The following is a 16,925-nucleotide window of genomic DNA, read 5'->3' on the forward strand; positions in this document are numbered from 1 at the left end:
ACTCCATAAAAGAAGAAATATACATTGTAAGGAGAGTGATCATTTAAGATGAGCTATTACCAGCAGGAGAGTGGGGCGGAGGGAGAGAAAACAGGAAACGTTCCTCAGACGTTCTTGTTAACTCCTGGAAATGGCCCACCTTGATTATCACTTCAAAAGGTTTTCTCTCCCCCAACCCCACTCTCCTGCTGGTAATAGCTCATCTTAAATGATCACTCTCCTTACAATGTATATTTCTTCTTTTATGAGTTTACTTATTGCATTGTGCTGCCTCCTCTTCCGAAATGACCTCCATTACACAAACAGCAATTGTTGTCACTCATTATGAGTTTCTTTTTGTAAGAAGTTACTCATGGGAGTAGACAACATTTCAGAAATGCCTACAGAATTTGGCAGGAGAAATCCTAAGTAATTCAGCATATAGGACTACCCTTTCTAGTGGCTTTTAAGCTAAGTATCCCCCTTAAACCTAGACAACTTAAAAGTCTAAATTTTGCTTGCACCGGTCAGAACAGTTATGGTTCTTATCAAGTCCTGCTACCCGCAGACTACTCTCCTATTATCATATGCAACATTCTCTCAGCTGCAGCAGTATTCCCCACAGAGGAGTACTGAGTCTAGTCTCCTGTGACAATGACAAGACTGACTACTGAGGAGCCATTGTCTAACTGATGAATCATGAGGTTGTGAGCCAGGAATTTGAGAATTCTAAACTGAGATCCAACAAAGAGTCACTTTATACTTGGGGACTCTAAGCCAGAGGTTAAGACAGACTAGTATTATCTTAGTTGGGTTTAAGGTTTTTTCAAACTGACAATGAGACAGGACTAAATGGTGACTCCTCATTCACTGTAATAGAAGAGCACAGTTAAACCTTCTCAACCACAGCTCCAAGAGGTCAGAGCCAGGCCTTCCTTGCTTCACCCTTTGAAGGGGTGCAGCATGCCCTCACCAAATTATCCCACCTTTGCCAGACAGTAAGGAGAACACAACCATTCTACCTTTCCCCATATCCTCAAGTCTAACTCTGCTCCCAGTTCAGGCAGTGGGCATTTTGGAAGGTACAGAAGCACGCACCAGGCCTGTTTCATTAAATGCCCTCATATATATGACATACAGGTACTGTTTTTTTCAACCAAAAAGGTCTATATAGATTATAGAAATTTACTCACCCACTGGTGGGTGGGCATGGCTCTCCTCCTCCTGCCAACAACCACTACAGTTGTCTGCTTCTCAGTATTCTGATCAGATCACATTCAGTCTCATCATTTTCAGAATAGGAAAGTCCCTAATGACTTCACACCAGGTCCACAGACCCCAACTCCACATCCAGTGTTCTTTATACCCCTTATCTCAGGCCTTCCAGTAGTACTTACCCCCTTTCTATTAGGGGGTTTCACACCATCTTCATAAGTGGCAAGTAGGGGACCCCAGGCTCTTCCTATACTCCAGGTTCTAGTCCAGAATCCTGGCCAAGAGCAGTTAAGATCTGCTTCTTCAAACCCACTGTTATTTTTCTAGCTTGATACTAGGTCTTTTGCCCCAGGCCCTTTCCAGGCTTTACAGACATCTTTCTAGAGCTTATAGCAGCCTAGGGAAGTGTTGCTTTTCTCCTTGAAAAATCTTATTCCTGCCCTTTTACCAAGGCTCAGCACAGCCCACCCCTATAGCTTCTCTCAGTCACTTTTCTAGACTGTGTCTATCTAGCATTTCCATCTCAGGAAAGATTAGTAAAGCTCAGCTATCTTCCTTCGGTCCTAAAGCCTTTCCTTTATATTCACTACATAGCTCTACTCCAGCTGGATCTTATCTTCAATTGAGCCTGACACACCCTTTTGTTGCCACCAGGTGCCTTAACTGAGGTCTCCAGCTCACTTAAATAACTTTCTGTGACATTGTAGGACTAGATATACCCATCACACAGTGTTTATTAAATCTTCACAATTAAGATTTTGTTAGAATCTTTGTATGTTGGCAATAGCAACATGGGAGCTGGCTTTCAAAAGAACATTCAAGCCCTGGCATGACTAGCATATTACCATGTACTTTTAAAATAGCTCTTCCCAGTTACACTAAACCTGTACTTCTAGTTTTGGAGTTAATGCAAATCCAGTGTAAGGGCTATCCATATGTAACAGACAGTGTCCAGGATATTTTATTATCAAAACAGAGTGTATGTAGCCAAGTGCAGAGATCACTAAAGTGAGTAATTAATGAATGTTAGTTGTTGCTCAGCACCAATAGATACCTGTATAATTGAAGGAATTAAAAAGGCTCTGTTTTAAAGAGCTGCTAATAGTTTTAGCAATTTGCAGGTAGAATCCAAGTTTCAGTCTAGGATCTACCAGAATCTAGAAATAAATTAGGACAGTGGGTGATCCATGAAAATACTTAGGCTTTGTCTACACTAGCGCTTTTGTCACCAAAACTTTAGTCAGTCAGGGGTGTGAAAAAACACACCCCGATTGACATAAGATTCACCTACAAAAGTGCTGGTGTAGACAGGGCTACATCAGCTGGAGAGCATCTTCTACTGACGTAGCTACTACCACTTGTTGAGGGTGTTTTAATTATGCTAGTAGGAGAACTCTCACCTGCTGGCATAGAGCAGCTATACAGGAGACCTTACAGCAATGCAGCTGTAGCGGTACAGCTGTGCTGCTTTAAAGTCCATCGTGCAGACCTTAGTCCCTAAGTCCTATTTTGGGGCATCACTGCAATTCACAAAATCCACAACATTCCTGATCAGCTCCACCTAATCCTGTAGGCACCTTTGTTGTAGCCTCTGACCATGCACATTGCAGTCTTAGGCCTGGTCTACGGGGGGGGAGGGCGGGGGATCGATCGAAGATATGCAACTTCAGCTACGAGAATAGCATAGCTGAAGTTGACGTATCTTAGATCGAATTAGAATCACTTACTTCGTGTCCTCGCAGCGCGGGATCGACGGCTGCCGCTCCCGTCGACTCTGCTTCCGCCTCTCGCCCTGGTGGAGTTCCGGAGTCGACAGCAGAGCGATCGGGGATTAATTTATCACATCTACACTAGTCGCAATAAATCGATCCCTGATAGATCGATCACTACCCACCAATACGGCGGGTAGCATAGACGTGGCCTTACTCTGAGCACCCAGAGGCCTACCTACCATGTAAGGCTAGAGCAATTCACAAACCTGGGAAGGCAGCTGTTTGACTACCTAAATCCTGTGCAGAGGTCCAGTAGGTGTGCTTAGAGGCCATCCCTGGCTGTTCTGAGGAGTTAGGGGGCCTCTGAGCACACCTATCAGAGTGGGACCCACACACAACTTGGGTAGCAAAATTCTCCTAGTTCACAGATCACAAGCAAAGATAGGTTTTTTCCTGCTGAAAGAATGACAGAGTTTAGCCTCTTAGCAGGTCTGCAGCTCCCATTTTCTGCCTTAGGAGGTTCCCTTAGCATGTTGCCTTTTGTGGATCATGATCTAAAGGTGCCTATCTCTCCCCATTCATTGTATAGGAGCCTAGGTGCCTAACTCAGGCTTTGTAGATCGCAGTGTCATTTTCTAGGGCCCAAAAGTTAAGCAGCAGGATGCTGAGTCTTAACACCTAAATCCTTTCCTGGATCTAGGCCTTTGTTCCTAACAAAATTATTCTTTTTTTTTTTTCTTCAAACCAAGTTTTAATTTCCACTGGGTTTATTTGCCATGTCACCAAATGACTAGGCAGCATGCAATGAATGAAAGAGCATTGAATTGAAATATCCTCTTACTCTTTTGAAGTGGTGACTAAAGACCTATACGAATCCTTAAGCCTGTCAGTGTTGATTGGCTATTATTTAAATAGAGACATTCTCTCAATAACAGTTTGCTCTAAGGCCTCAAATTCTGATTTTAAAAAAGAACTGAAAGCAATCTTTTACATACATAGTGACGGTAATTTAATAAAGCAGTAAGTACACCCAATCATTTTTCTATCTAAGCAATTGTTATTATCTAGAATCAAGAAGCTATGACTAGAAGAGACCTTACAGTTCATAAAGCCAATCTCATGTAGCTAGTGCAGGTTATTCCCTTACACTATTATCTTGAGAGTGTTAGCCAATCTCTTTTGGAACACTTTCATTGATAGGAACTCAGTTACTTCCATGGGCAGCTGTTCTAGTCTCCATGGGGGTTTTGACTATTTGTATTATTTTACGGTGTTTATTTTTTAATACTAATACAAATAGCGAGAAAAAATATTAAAAACAAAGTCACTAAACAAGGCCAAATCACACTTCCACTTGTTATTAATAGGTGAATTTTTCCATCTTCAGTATTCCCCAATTTTCGTTAAACCAAGATGCTATTGGAGGGTTTTCTTTTCTTCCAATGAACTGCAGTAAAACACCTATCAGCAATTAATAAGTGATCACTATTCTGTAACCCTTATTCATATTGGATTCAACTTTCAGGCTTTTCACTTACTTTATTTGGAGTTGGATCAAGTTGAAAGTTGGATCCAATGAGACTTGGATCCATAAGTTGTACTCACATGAGTTGTCCCATTTACTTCAGTCAGACAATCTGCTTGACTAAGAACTACATGTGTACAATGGGAGCAAGTTTGGGCCCTGTATATCTCTGTGATGGATGAAGAAAATTAGTCAGTCTTAAATCAGGATGTTTTGGAGGGATGCCATACATGCTATGAACTCTTTGAGACAAATCTTTAGCTGGTGTAAATAGGCATAATACCATGGATTTATGCTGATTTCCACTAGCTAAAGATCTGATCTTTTATTCTCATAATTGGAATGGACCCCATTAATGGATTCCTATAGTCTATGAAGAATGTTTTCTATCAGTATGATTGGATAGATAGATACTTATAGCTAGCTTTAAATACTGTATCCCAGGAGCCTAGTGGTATAATCTTTGAGCATGAATGATCCAAAGCAATTCTTCCATTGACTTCAATGGGCTTTAGATCAGGTCCTTTGTTACTGGGGACGGAAGAATTCACTTTCCCTAATTTCAAACCCATTCTAACATTACGGGTTTGAAAGTTCAACTCAAAAACAAATGTTAGCATGTTCTCATGCTGCTTGAAAGAAAGAGCAGAGAGAGAAAAAAAATCCAGTGGGAGGGGAAAAAAATGATCAAACACGCAGATATTGTGACAACCACTAATCCCTATCTGATCAGATGCATACACTGCTAGTTGACGGACCTTTTAAATAGAAACTTGATTTTTATCTCTACTAACTTTACTAAATTCAAATTCATCCACCTGAACTTTCACATGTGAGATGTATAAATGGACAACATTTCCTTAAAGATTTTGGAGTATATTGGACAATGCATTTTTTCCCATTGGCTTCATGGTTGAGAACCACCTAGAGACAGTATAGGATAAATGAAGAGGAATAGCCATGTGAAGAGGGGAATAGGCGGGATTAACCGCATGTAGAGTTGAGAGTCCAGCTGGATAGAAATAGAGTCTATCACTGCATGGTTTACAAAATTAATTGTAATCCCTGCAGTTTCCCAGGTCTGGCAAACATGCCCCCAAACAGTGTATCTATTTACAAGAGCAATATTCTAGGGGAAAACATTTTGTTTAATTGAGTTAGTAAACATGATTTGAAATATCATTTAGCATCTATTGTAGGCTCAGTTTAGCACCTTAATTCAGTAAGAAATAGATTTAAATTAAACTGATACAAACCAGATTTACATCTATTTAAGAGTGTCTACATAGCGGTTAACTAAATCAATTTTTAAAACAATGTTAGTTAAAAATGAAATCACTACATACGAAAGCTTCACTAAAAGTTAGATTTTAAAATGATTTAGTCAAACCAGTATAAAACCCTGTGTGAACATTCTAATTTTGGTTTAAGAGGGGCTTAGTTTGGTTTAGTTGAAATCCATTCGGAATCAGTTTAAGATAAATAGGCCCCTCTTACGCAGGAAAACGGAGGGTCTGCACAGAGATTTGCACTGCTTTGACTACAATCACTTTACAAAAACAATTTATTTGAGCATAAGCTTTCGTGAGCTACAGCTCACTTCATCGGATGCATACTGTGGAAACTGCAGAAGACATTATATACACAGAGACCATGAAACAATACTTCCTCCCACCCCACTCTCCTGCTGGTAATAGCTTATCTAAAGTGATCACTCTCTTTACAATGACAGGTTTCAGAGTAACAGCCGTGTTAGTCTGTATTCGCAAAAAGAAAAGGAGTACTTGTGGCACCTTAGAGACTAACCAATTTATTTGAGCATGAGCTTTCGTGAGCTACAGCTCACTTCTTCAGATGCATACCGTGGAAACTGCAGCAGACTTTATATATACACAGAGAATATGAAACAATACCTCCTCCCATCCCACTGTCCTGCTGGTAATAGCTTATCTAAAGTAATCATCAGGTTAGGCCATTTCCAGCACAAATCCAGGTTTTCTCACCCTCCACCCCCCCACACAAATTCACTCTCCTGCTGGTGATAGCCCATCCAAAGTGACAATTCTTTACACAATGGGCATGATAATGAAGTTAGGCCATTTCCTGCACAAATCCAGGTTCTCTCACTCCCTCACCCCCCTCCAAAAACCCACCCCCATACACACACAGACTCACTCTCCTGCTGGTAATAGCTCATCCAAACTGACCACTCTCCAAGTTTAAATCCAAGTTAAACCAGAACATCGGGGGGGGGTAGGAAAAAACAAGAGGAAATAGGCTACCTTGCATAATGACTTAGCCACTCCCAGTCTCTATTTAAGCCTAAATTAATAGTATCCAATTTGCAAATGAATTCCAATTCAGCAGTTTCTCGCTGGAGTCTGGATTTGAAGTTTTTTTGTTTTAAGATAGCGACTTTCATGTCTGTGATTGCGTGACCAGAGAGATTGAAGTGTTCTCCGACTGGTTTATGAATGTTATAATTCTTGACATCTGATTTGTGTCCATTTATTCTTTTACGTAGAGACTGTCCAGTTTGACCAATGTACATGGCAGAGGGGCATTGCTGGCACATGATGGCATAAATCACATTGGTGGATGTGCAGGTGAACGAGCCTCTGATAGTGTGGCTGATGTTATTAGGCCCTGTGATGGTGTCCCCTGAATAGATATGTGGGCACAATTGGCAACGGGCTTTGTTGCAAGGATAAGTTCCTGGGTTAGTGGTTCTGTTGTGTGGTATGTGGTTGTTGGTGAGTATTTGCTTCAGGTTGCGGGGCTGTTTGTAGGCAAGGACTGGCCTGTCTCCCAAGATTTGTGAGAGTGTTGGGTCATCCTTTAGGATAGGTTGTAGATCCTTAATAATGCGTTGGAGGGGTTTTAGTTGGGGGCTGAAGGTGACGGCTAGTGGTGTTCTGTTATTTTCTTTGTTAGGCCTGTCCTGTAGTAGGTAACTTCTGGGAACTCTTCTGGCTCTATCAATCTGTTTCTTTACTTCCGCAGGTGGGTATTGTAGTTGTAAGAAAGCTTGACAGAGATCTTGTAGGTGTTTGTCTCTGTCTGAGGGGTTGGAGCAAATGCGGTTGTACCGCAGAGCTTGGCTGTAGACGATGGATCGTGTGGTGTGGTCAGGGTGAAAGCTGGAGGCATGCAGGTAGGAATAGCGGTCAGTAGGTTTCTGGTATAGGGTGGTGTTTATGTGACCATTGTTTATTAGCACTGTAGTGTCCAGGAAGTGGATCTCTTGTATGGACTGGACCAGGCTGAGGTTGGTGGTGGGATGGAAATTGTTGAAATCATGATGGAATTCCTCAAGGGCTTCCTTTCCATGGGTCCAGATGATGAAGATGTCATCAATATAGCGCAAGTAGAGTAGGGGCTTTAGGGGACGAGAGCTGAGGAAGCATTGTTCTAAATCAGCCATAAAAATGTTGGCATACTGTGGGGCCATGCGGGTACCCATAGCAGTGCCGCTGATCTGAAGGTATACATTGTCCCCAAATGTAAAATAGTTATGGGTAAGGACAAAGTCACAAAGTTCAGCCACCAGGTTTGCCGTGACATTATCGGGGATAGTGTTCCATATAAAGTCTGCTGCAGTTTCCACGGTATGCATCTGATGAAGTGAGCTGTAGCTCACGAAAGCTCAGGCTCAAATAAATTGGTTAGTCTCTAAGGTGCCACAAGTACTCCTTTTCTCTTTACAATGTGTATGATAATCAAGTTGGGCCATTTCCAGCACAAATCCAGGTTTTCTCACCCTCCGCCCCACAAACTCACTCTCCTGCTGGTAATAGCCCATCTGAAACCTTACAAAAACAATGCAAGTTGTACTGCAACTTTCTCACGTCGACACCGGGCCGCCTCACGGAGCCTGGGTCTGCTTAGTACGTTTGTGAGGACGCCCGGCTGACAAGCCCCTGCCAGCTCCAGCCTGTTCAGTAACTGGCAGAGGCTTTGAGCCCCTCGGTAGCAGGACAACGGTGGAACTCTGGCGCCCTCCTCCCCACGAGCCTGCAGCCAGCTTCCCTGCGGCCTCCGCCTCTGCCCCACCCACCCCGCGGCGGCGGCGGCGGCAGCAGCAGCAGCTCCGGAGCTGCAGGTGGCGCCGTGTGCCCCGATCCCAGAACTGGGCGGGCTCTGCCGGGCTCCGCGCTCTGACTGTGCCGGGCGGGAGCGTCGCGGCTGGTCCCCGGAGCTCCGGCTACCTGAGCCGGGAGGGCGAGCGCCAGGCGGCCCGGGGCCCGGCATGGGGCTCTGCCTACCCTGCTTGGGGGGAGCCGCCGAGGACGTGGTGGAGACGCCCGACCCGGTGAGTGCGGTGCGTACGGCCCCCGCGGGAGCCCAGCTCCTCTCCCCCGACACGCCCTGGCTGGGCCGCGGGCACCGCGTTCCCCGGCCCCGCCAGACTCAAGCTGGGCAGGGACCTCCCACTCCGGAGCAGGCCCCCAGCAGGTGCATCCTCCTTTCAGCTCCTCCTCCGGGTTTTTTGGTTTTTTTTTTCTGGGCTAGAGGTTTGTTTTTGTATTTTGGTCGGTTTTTGAAATTACCCCAGAGAGAGGCGACTTTCCACGGTGTGGTTTTCCCATAATTGCAGGATTAAAATAATGCAGCAGCGCAGAGGCGGGGTAGTTGCTGCTGCCCTTGTCCAGCCTAAGGACTGAACATCTGTGTGCTGCGGTCGGTCAGCCCACCTGGGGTGCAGTGAGTCGTGAGGATTGGCGCCTCCCAAAGGCGCACCCATAACATACTCCAGTGACATACACGCAGTAACAGATCCCGTTAAGAGACTGCGTTTTTAATATTTATTTTGGGACAGAGGGAATTAAGCCCTCGATGTATAATTAAGGGTTAAATATACCCTTTAATTAAAAAAAAATACATTATTTCATGGATCTGCAGAAGCAGGTCCCTAGCGCTCTAGGTTTGTTTTTGTTAAGTACATTTTGCTTTAAAGGGGCTCTGTCAACTTGAAAATAATAATTTTGTAAGAAAATGTTGGACTTAATTTAGGTCTTTCTTGTAACTGAAAGAAGTTGATGGGCAAACAGATATTTTTCTCTCATTCCATCTTGTCTGCTTTGGGCATTTGACAGCACTTGGTATAACAGTTTCACTCTTCCCCCTGTACAGACCGGATCTTGCAAGTATTTGCACATGTGGGTAGTGTCATATGAATGTTTGCTAGTCAGTTTCTTCCTTGATTGGCAGGGAGTCAGCAAAAAGGGAGATTATAAACATCAACAGAAAACTCTTAAGAATTAAAACACAAAATCCAAACTTACTTTTAAAAATTAGTTTGTCAAATTGCGTATCATTTTAAAACATTGAAAATCCTGTTATTTATTTTATACTGTCTTTCTACCAGCCGGTATTGCAGGGTCAGTATCTCACCACACATTATGTAACCAGAGAACAAAAACCATAGGGTACGATCCCTTCTTCTTAGCATGTGTGGAACATGCCTCTGGAGGCACGTGACTAGGATTCATCACCGAATTTGGTCCGCTTGTTGGATTATTAGCTTCCCCAGGCTGCGTACTGATAGGGAGAGTCACTTGAATGCTGATCCATGCCCCCCTTAAGCCTGAAACCTCTATCATGAACTAAAATTAACATAATTTGGAGTTTGTCAGTCTCAGTCACAGGTGTCCTCCACTTGAAGTATCTGCAGGAGCACAAAGATAGAGATCTGAAGGGACCATCTCTTATGAGTGAGAGAGTAATTCTGTTTTATGCCCATTTAATCCTTGGTCTCTCTGTTACACTCCTGTTTGTTATAGGCACCCTCCTACTAGAAACTTTACTAAGATGGTGAACTCATTTCACATACGCCATCACTACCATTTATTACTGATATGGGTACCAATCTTCTTAGCATAGTTCCCTGCATCCTTGTGGAAACCCACTGACTTCAGAATTAGTGGGACTCTTCATGGGTTTAGGGCCTATGCTAGCTGACCTGATTGTTGGATCAAGATCCTGGTTGGGATTTAACTGGTAAGGAAATAAATCTTCTTTTCTAACTCTGGAAAACTGTGGAGCCTGGTTTTAGTGAACTTGTATTCAGTGAAAATCCATTTATAGTGATAGCTATTCTAGTTACAGTTGTTTTGTAAACGTCACTATCAGAGGTTCCATGATGTTTGTTCTTAAAATATTTATGCTTGTGATAACTCTTGAGACCTGCCTCATTTTCATGAGGCCCTCGGGGAAACGGCAGTCATACCAAGATCTCATTTTTCTTTTCTCCTCAAATGATAAGAACATCTTATGCACTGTGTCCATTTCTCTGCCATATAAAATACCTTCTTATTGTAGGTTTCATCCTAGAATGATTTTTTGTTTGTTTGTTTGTTTTTTTGCGGTAAAGATGCAAGTCACCTGAAATATGGCCTTCTAATGGATATATCTGCATAACACTATTGTTACTCAAATACTGGAATACATTGTAGCAGCAATAACACTCTAGCATCTTAACAGGTTTCAGAGTAGCTGTAGCTCACGAAAGCTTATGCTCAAATAAATTTGTTCGTCTCTAAGGTGCCACAGGTGCTCCTTTTCTACCATCTTAGTAACCAAAAGCATACTGTCCTTATAAAAAGAAAAGGAGTCCTTGTGGCACCTTAGAGACGAACAAATTTATTTGAGCATAAGCTTTTGTGAGCTACAGCTCACTTTGTCGGATGTAGCTCATGAAAGCTTATGCTCAAATAGATTTGTTTGTCTCTAAGGTGCCACAAGGACTCCTTTTCTTTTTGCGGATACAGACTAACACGGCTGCTACTCTGAAACCTGTCCTTATGTAGTTACTTTAATACTTAAAACAGAGAGAAGAAGCAGCTGCCGTTTGACTTAAGTTCAGAATCTGATTAAATAACTTCCATTGTTCATATGAATGACAAGGAACGGACATGGAGTAGTCTATGCATGATATCATTTAATCCTTTTTAAAACTGCTATATTTTCATTGTTAAACAATTTATTCTGCTTTCTCTACTACAATGGAACATAACACCTTTTTTCAAATTTTCTGTAGGAAAGTAAAAGACGACAACTTGCAGAAGCTGCAGAAAAGAGGCAGATGGAGGTAACATTACATTTATTCAGAAACTTGTTATGTAGCCACTGGTTTTAAAATGGAAAATACCAGAGGTCTCTTTGCCGAAATGCAGCTGAACAGCATACGTGGACTATCGGCAAGTGGAATTTATCATTGCACTTGGCTGTCATGTTAGTAATTTGATGGGTATTTATATAATGATGTCATGGAACATTGGCGGGGATTTTGAAAGGAGCTTAAGAAAGTTAGGCACCTGACTCCCATTGAAATTCAAACAGCTATTAGGACCGTTGAAAATCTTTGCCATTATAAAATGTGAATGCAAAGCTGGAAAGTTCTTTTAAACCAAAGAAGAAATTGATTTTTGTCAGTGATATTTTTGTTTTACTTTAACCACAAACACCAAAGAGATATTTCAGTTGCATTTTTCAAAGATATTTAATTGTTTTGGCAGCATTTGCAAGTGTTGTTTTGAGACTTGCTACTTCTAAAAGCTCAACATAGCTGAATTTCTTGGCTGTTCGCTTCATTAACATGGGGAAAATGTGGGTCTCTTTCCTCATCCCAGTCAATTAAGCAGTGGCATTGACAGACTCTGGACCTGAAAAGTTGGGGACTTGGGTGTTGAAGCTGGGAGGTCTTAAATTTAGGAAAGTGGAGGTAGTATGTGCCTTAGGGCAGAAGTAATAATAGGAAGGAGGAAACACATACAGAACCCTAAGGCAAAGGAACTGTAGCCTTATTTGCACCTTACCTTAAAAATAAACCTTTTTTAAACACTGCATAATCTAAATTTTCTATAGTGTCTTGTTGAATTTCAAATATGAAGTATGAAGATAATGAATGTGTGTATTGTATGAACATTGTTGGTTGTTCTCTGTATAGTTTGTTGGCCTTTTGCTGATACGGGCTTGTTCGGTTTGCTACTGTTTAAAGATCATGATTCATATTTGAGTCATGGATAAAAGCACTTTCTAAATTATTATAGCAGCATTTAAAGGCCTTTTTATTAAAACTTTTTTGGTTTGCTTTGGCCTACATTTTAATTAAAAAAAAAAAAAGATTTAGTACATCTACAGTGTTTTGAATCTCAAAGTACTTTCTAAATATATATATCCTTGCAACAACCCTGAGTGGTAGGTAGATAAATACCATATAGGAAGAGATATAGTAGATCAGGAGTGGCCAACCTGAGCCTGAGAAGGAGCCAGAATTTACCAATGTACATTGCCAAAGAGCCACATTAATGAATGCATCAGCAGCGCCTCCTGCCCACCGGAAGTCCTGCTGATCAGTGCCTACCCCTCCCTCACCGCACCTCCGGATCAGTTGTTTCGTGGTGTGCAGGAGGCTCAGAGCGGGAGTGGGAGGACCGATGGCATGGCAGGCTCAGGAGGGGGGCGGGAAGGGCTGGAGTGGGGGCAGGGCCTGTGGCAGAGCCAGGGGTTGAGCAGTGGGCACCTCCTGGCATACTGGAAAGTTGGCACCTGTAGCTCCAACCACAGAGTTGGTGCCTATACAAGGAGCCGCATATTAACTTCTGAAGAGCCGCATGTGGCTCTGGAGCCCCAGGTTGGCCACCCCTATAGTAGATGGTGGAAACAAACACAAACTAAAGCTCCTATTCTACAAACATGTATCTTGACATACGAGTAGTCTATTGATTTGTGAGTATGAGTGAGTTTAAATGACTAGAGACTAAGTGCGTACATCAGTGAGTTGGTGTCCAAATTGGAATTAGAACTAAGGCTTCCAGCCGTGTGTTCAGACCATGCTGCAGCTAGTGTCATTCTGTTTCTGTGCAAATAATATGCTAATCTAAAATACTGTTCAGATCACCCTACTTCATCTTTACTTCATATTTTATATTGCATTGACAGCTTAATGCCTCTCTTCACATTCTTACTCCATCTACAGTCTTACTTTGTCACAACTCTGCTTTGTAGCTCACGAAAGCTCATGCTCAAATAAATTGGTTAGTCTCTAAAGTGCCACAAGTACTCCTTTTCTTTTTGCGAATACAGACTAACACGGCTGTTACTCTGAAATCTGCTTTGACTGTTAGCACAAATCCAAGGTGGTGGTGACTGATAACAATCTGTTCCTCTTTCCTCTCAGCATAGATTTAACCTTATTTTTTCTGTTGCTCACATGTAGTGTTATAGCTCTAAATTATAAGCTAGAAGTGCATTAAAAATTCTGTTAAGTTCAGATCTCAAAATAAGTAAGAGGAAAAAGAAGCTATTGTGTACAGCCTTGGTATTCATGTTTTAGAACCGTATATCGCTCTAATTTAGGTACTTATATGTTCCTATCACCACAGTATCTTAGTGCCTCAATCTTTTAACGTATATATCCTCACAACACCCCTCTGACATAGGGGAAAGTACTATTAACCCTATTTTACAAATGGACAATTGAGGCACAAATAGTGACTTGCCCAGGGTCACAGAGAATATTTGTGATAGAGGAATTGAACCTTGGTTTCACACATCCTAAGCGGGGTCCCTAAGTAGGGTGCAAATAAGGACTGTAGATGTGGGAACTACATCTGTCATCTCCCCTCATGCACTTGATGTAAATTGTAATGAGACCTCTTGGCTAATATCTCTGTTAGCCATAGGATGCCCTGTACTTGCAGAAATCTATGTGGTAAGAGACGGTGGGGCAGTAATGCCATATAAAACAACAGTTTGGGTTCTTGGATGCAGCTGACTGCCTGAACCATCCTTTCTAAGTTAAAATTCAATTGCTGAGGGCAAGAATATGGAGCTCATACCATTTGGAAAAACTATAGGATCAAAGTGCATGGGAGTTTTTGAAGGGGAGGGGGAAACGTTTAATTTTACAATTTGAATACAAACCACGTGCATTTACTCATTAAATTATGCCCATCTGGATATACAAATAAAAGAATACCCCATTGCCATCACTGACAAATACTGTGCAATGTTAAAAAGCACCTTAAAAAGTTATGCTGCTGTGTTACATACTATTATTAATTAGTGTTTCAATATTGCTTCCAAATAGAAACCCACAAAATATAGTTGTCAAGGTTTTATTTCTTTGAAAAGAAATTGGACTGCAGTATTTTATCCAATCTTATTTCCCTAAAGGCCACCTCTCGTGGTGTTAAGAACCCATATTCTGTGGAGCAAAAGAAAAAGAAACAGGAGGAAATGGAGAAACAAATTGCATCTTCAAGCTCTGGAGGAGGAGGAGGCGGGCTTAGAGTAAGTTTTAAGATTCACTTTGTTAAATCCTTTTTAAAATGTTTGGTTTTAGATTTAACTAGCTTTATTAGTAAGTTCAGTTTTGTCTATATAAATCTATTAAAGAACTATACAAAACAAAGTAAGCACAAATAGAAAGTAAAAGTAAACTTAACATGTCCCATGTTTCATTCCAGATACTTCTTATCCACTTGCATTCTCAGCAGTTATTGACAGTATCACCCTGCTCCCAGTCACAAAAGCCAATCATCTGAGTCCTATTTAATTTCTTCTTCCTTGACCCTCATATCTAGGTTGTATACAGATTTTATCAGGGCTTCAATTCCTGTCAAGTTTCTAAGATGCAACCTTTCCTTTTTATTCCCACAGCAAAATCTTGTTCAGACTCTTTATCTCACATTGACTGTTGCAGCTGCCTCTTCTTAAGATTTCTCCAGTACCCATTTGACCCTTCCCTCGAATCCATTCAAAATGCAGCTTCTAAGATCATTCATCATCCTTCGTATTGTCTTACTATATACCCCTACCCCCTTTGAATTCTTCCACTAGGTCTCCCTTTTGTACCACAAAGCGCAAGCTACTTTTCCTAACCTTCAAGGCTTTTCACAGCTCTGTCCTTCCCCACTTATCCACTCCTGTCTCTTACTGCATTGCTCCCATCCTCTCTGCTCCACCATTAATGCTAATATTGACTTCCCATTTATCAGCTTCTCCCACAGTCATATTCACACCTTATTCCAGGCTGCTCCCTGCACATGGAACACCCTTACTTACCGTACTTGTAAGATGGCAACCTTCAAAAATCATGTTTTTTCCTCTGTGTTTATAAGAAATTAGCCAATTAATAATAAACAGGCAAGGAGGCAGTTATGTATATTTGGTGTGCATCTGTTTTTTTTCTCTACACTTTATATATGCTTATTTCCCTCTCCCTTGCCTTTTTAATAAGTTACTGCTTTCCTTTTAGATGACAGGGACTGGGATAGTATCTTTTTGGGACAGGGATAGTATCTAGAAAGTTGTGCATCCTCTTGTTGCACATCAAAAGTATTGGTGGATTTGAATGAAATACGTGGATTGTAATGAATCACTGAGTTTACTGCATACATACAACTTTGTTTTATTTTTCTAGTGGCAGGTTGGATAAATAAGTATGGCATTTGAAAAGAAGAGGGTCAAATACTGCCAATAACTTGCCAGTTTCTGCAGCTGAGTGGCACTTATTCATTGTGTGGCTTTTGCTGTTTGTATATGAAGATTCAACAGTACTTTGCCATTGCAGTACGACGGAGGATAGAGGTGTATGCTAAGAATATTTTTCAACCAAGAATCTCAGAATGGAAAACAAAGGTGGCCAAAACTTATCATTCTTTTTAAACGTCTCATGCTTCAACTTTTGGGTGGGGTGGACAGCGGGAGATGCACAGTTATTTGGGAACGAACTTAGTATTTAATGGTGATAGAGTGAATGTATTTTATTTCTGTTCTTGAAACTAACTTATGCACAGCTTGGGTAACTTTTAGTGTGTGGGAGTTTTTCTTTTTGTTTTAGCGTTTATTTAAAGTTTTGTGATGAACTTTGTCTGCCTCTTTGTTAAAAAAAAAAGTTATCTTCTCTAGATGCTTATAGTTAAATACATGTGCTGCTGTCCACCTCTTCTGTACTACTTATTGGTTAGTCACCTGTGAATTTAGTGCCTTTAAAAGGCTTTTGGAAAAGCTTGGCTTCTGCAAATTGAAATTTTGTGAAATGTGCTATAAAAAAAATCACTTTGAATTATAAATCACTTTACATGCTTTTACTGAGGTAAATATTTTATGTGATCTTATGCCTGTTCTCTTTTCATTGATTCACCGATTATGGATTTCTTTTGAGTACATAATTGTATTAGCTAAACAGTGTTGGCTACGTTGTTCTTTTTTGCACCACAAGGGGGTGGTGGTGTACTTCTGGAAATATTAAAAAATAGAAAAGGAAAAGACCTATTAAGTCATCTCTTGGATAGTTTATTTCCTAAAAGCTTCTGTACTACCTGGGTGGCTTAACTATATATAGTACACTAATATTTTCCAAGTGCTAGAAACACTTTTACTGCTCTTTTGTATCAAGGAATGTCTGTAATCCTTTTCCCAAATGTGAAACTGCTTTTGATTATTTACAGCTAACTAAACTGGTGTATTATGAACTGATTCCAAAA

General features: G+C 41.3%; 1 protein-coding gene across 1 annotated transcript; it reads left to right on the top strand.

The window, feature by feature from the left end:
• Nucleotides 1-8,551: 8,551 nt before the first annotated feature.
• Nucleotides 8,552-16,721, top strand: SVIP (small VCP interacting protein). The gene is made up of 4 exons (XM_077818492.1): nucleotides 8,552-8,743; nucleotides 11,471-11,521; nucleotides 14,611-14,727; nucleotides 15,860-16,721. The coding sequence occupies exons 1-4, from the start codon at nucleotides 8,681-8,683 to the stop codon at nucleotides 15,872-15,874; spliced, it is 246 nt and encodes an 81-aa protein (XP_077674618.1). The 5' UTR covers nucleotides 8,552-8,680; the 3' UTR covers nucleotides 15,875-16,721.
• Nucleotides 16,722-16,925: the final 204 nt, after the last annotated feature.

Source organism: Eretmochelys imbricata, chromosome 6, assembly GCF_965152235.1.
Source record: "Eretmochelys imbricata isolate rEreImb1 chromosome 6, rEreImb1.hap1, whole genome shotgun sequence".
In the NCBI taxonomy this organism is placed as follows: Eukaryota; Metazoa; Chordata; order Testudines; family Cheloniidae; genus Eretmochelys; species Eretmochelys imbricata.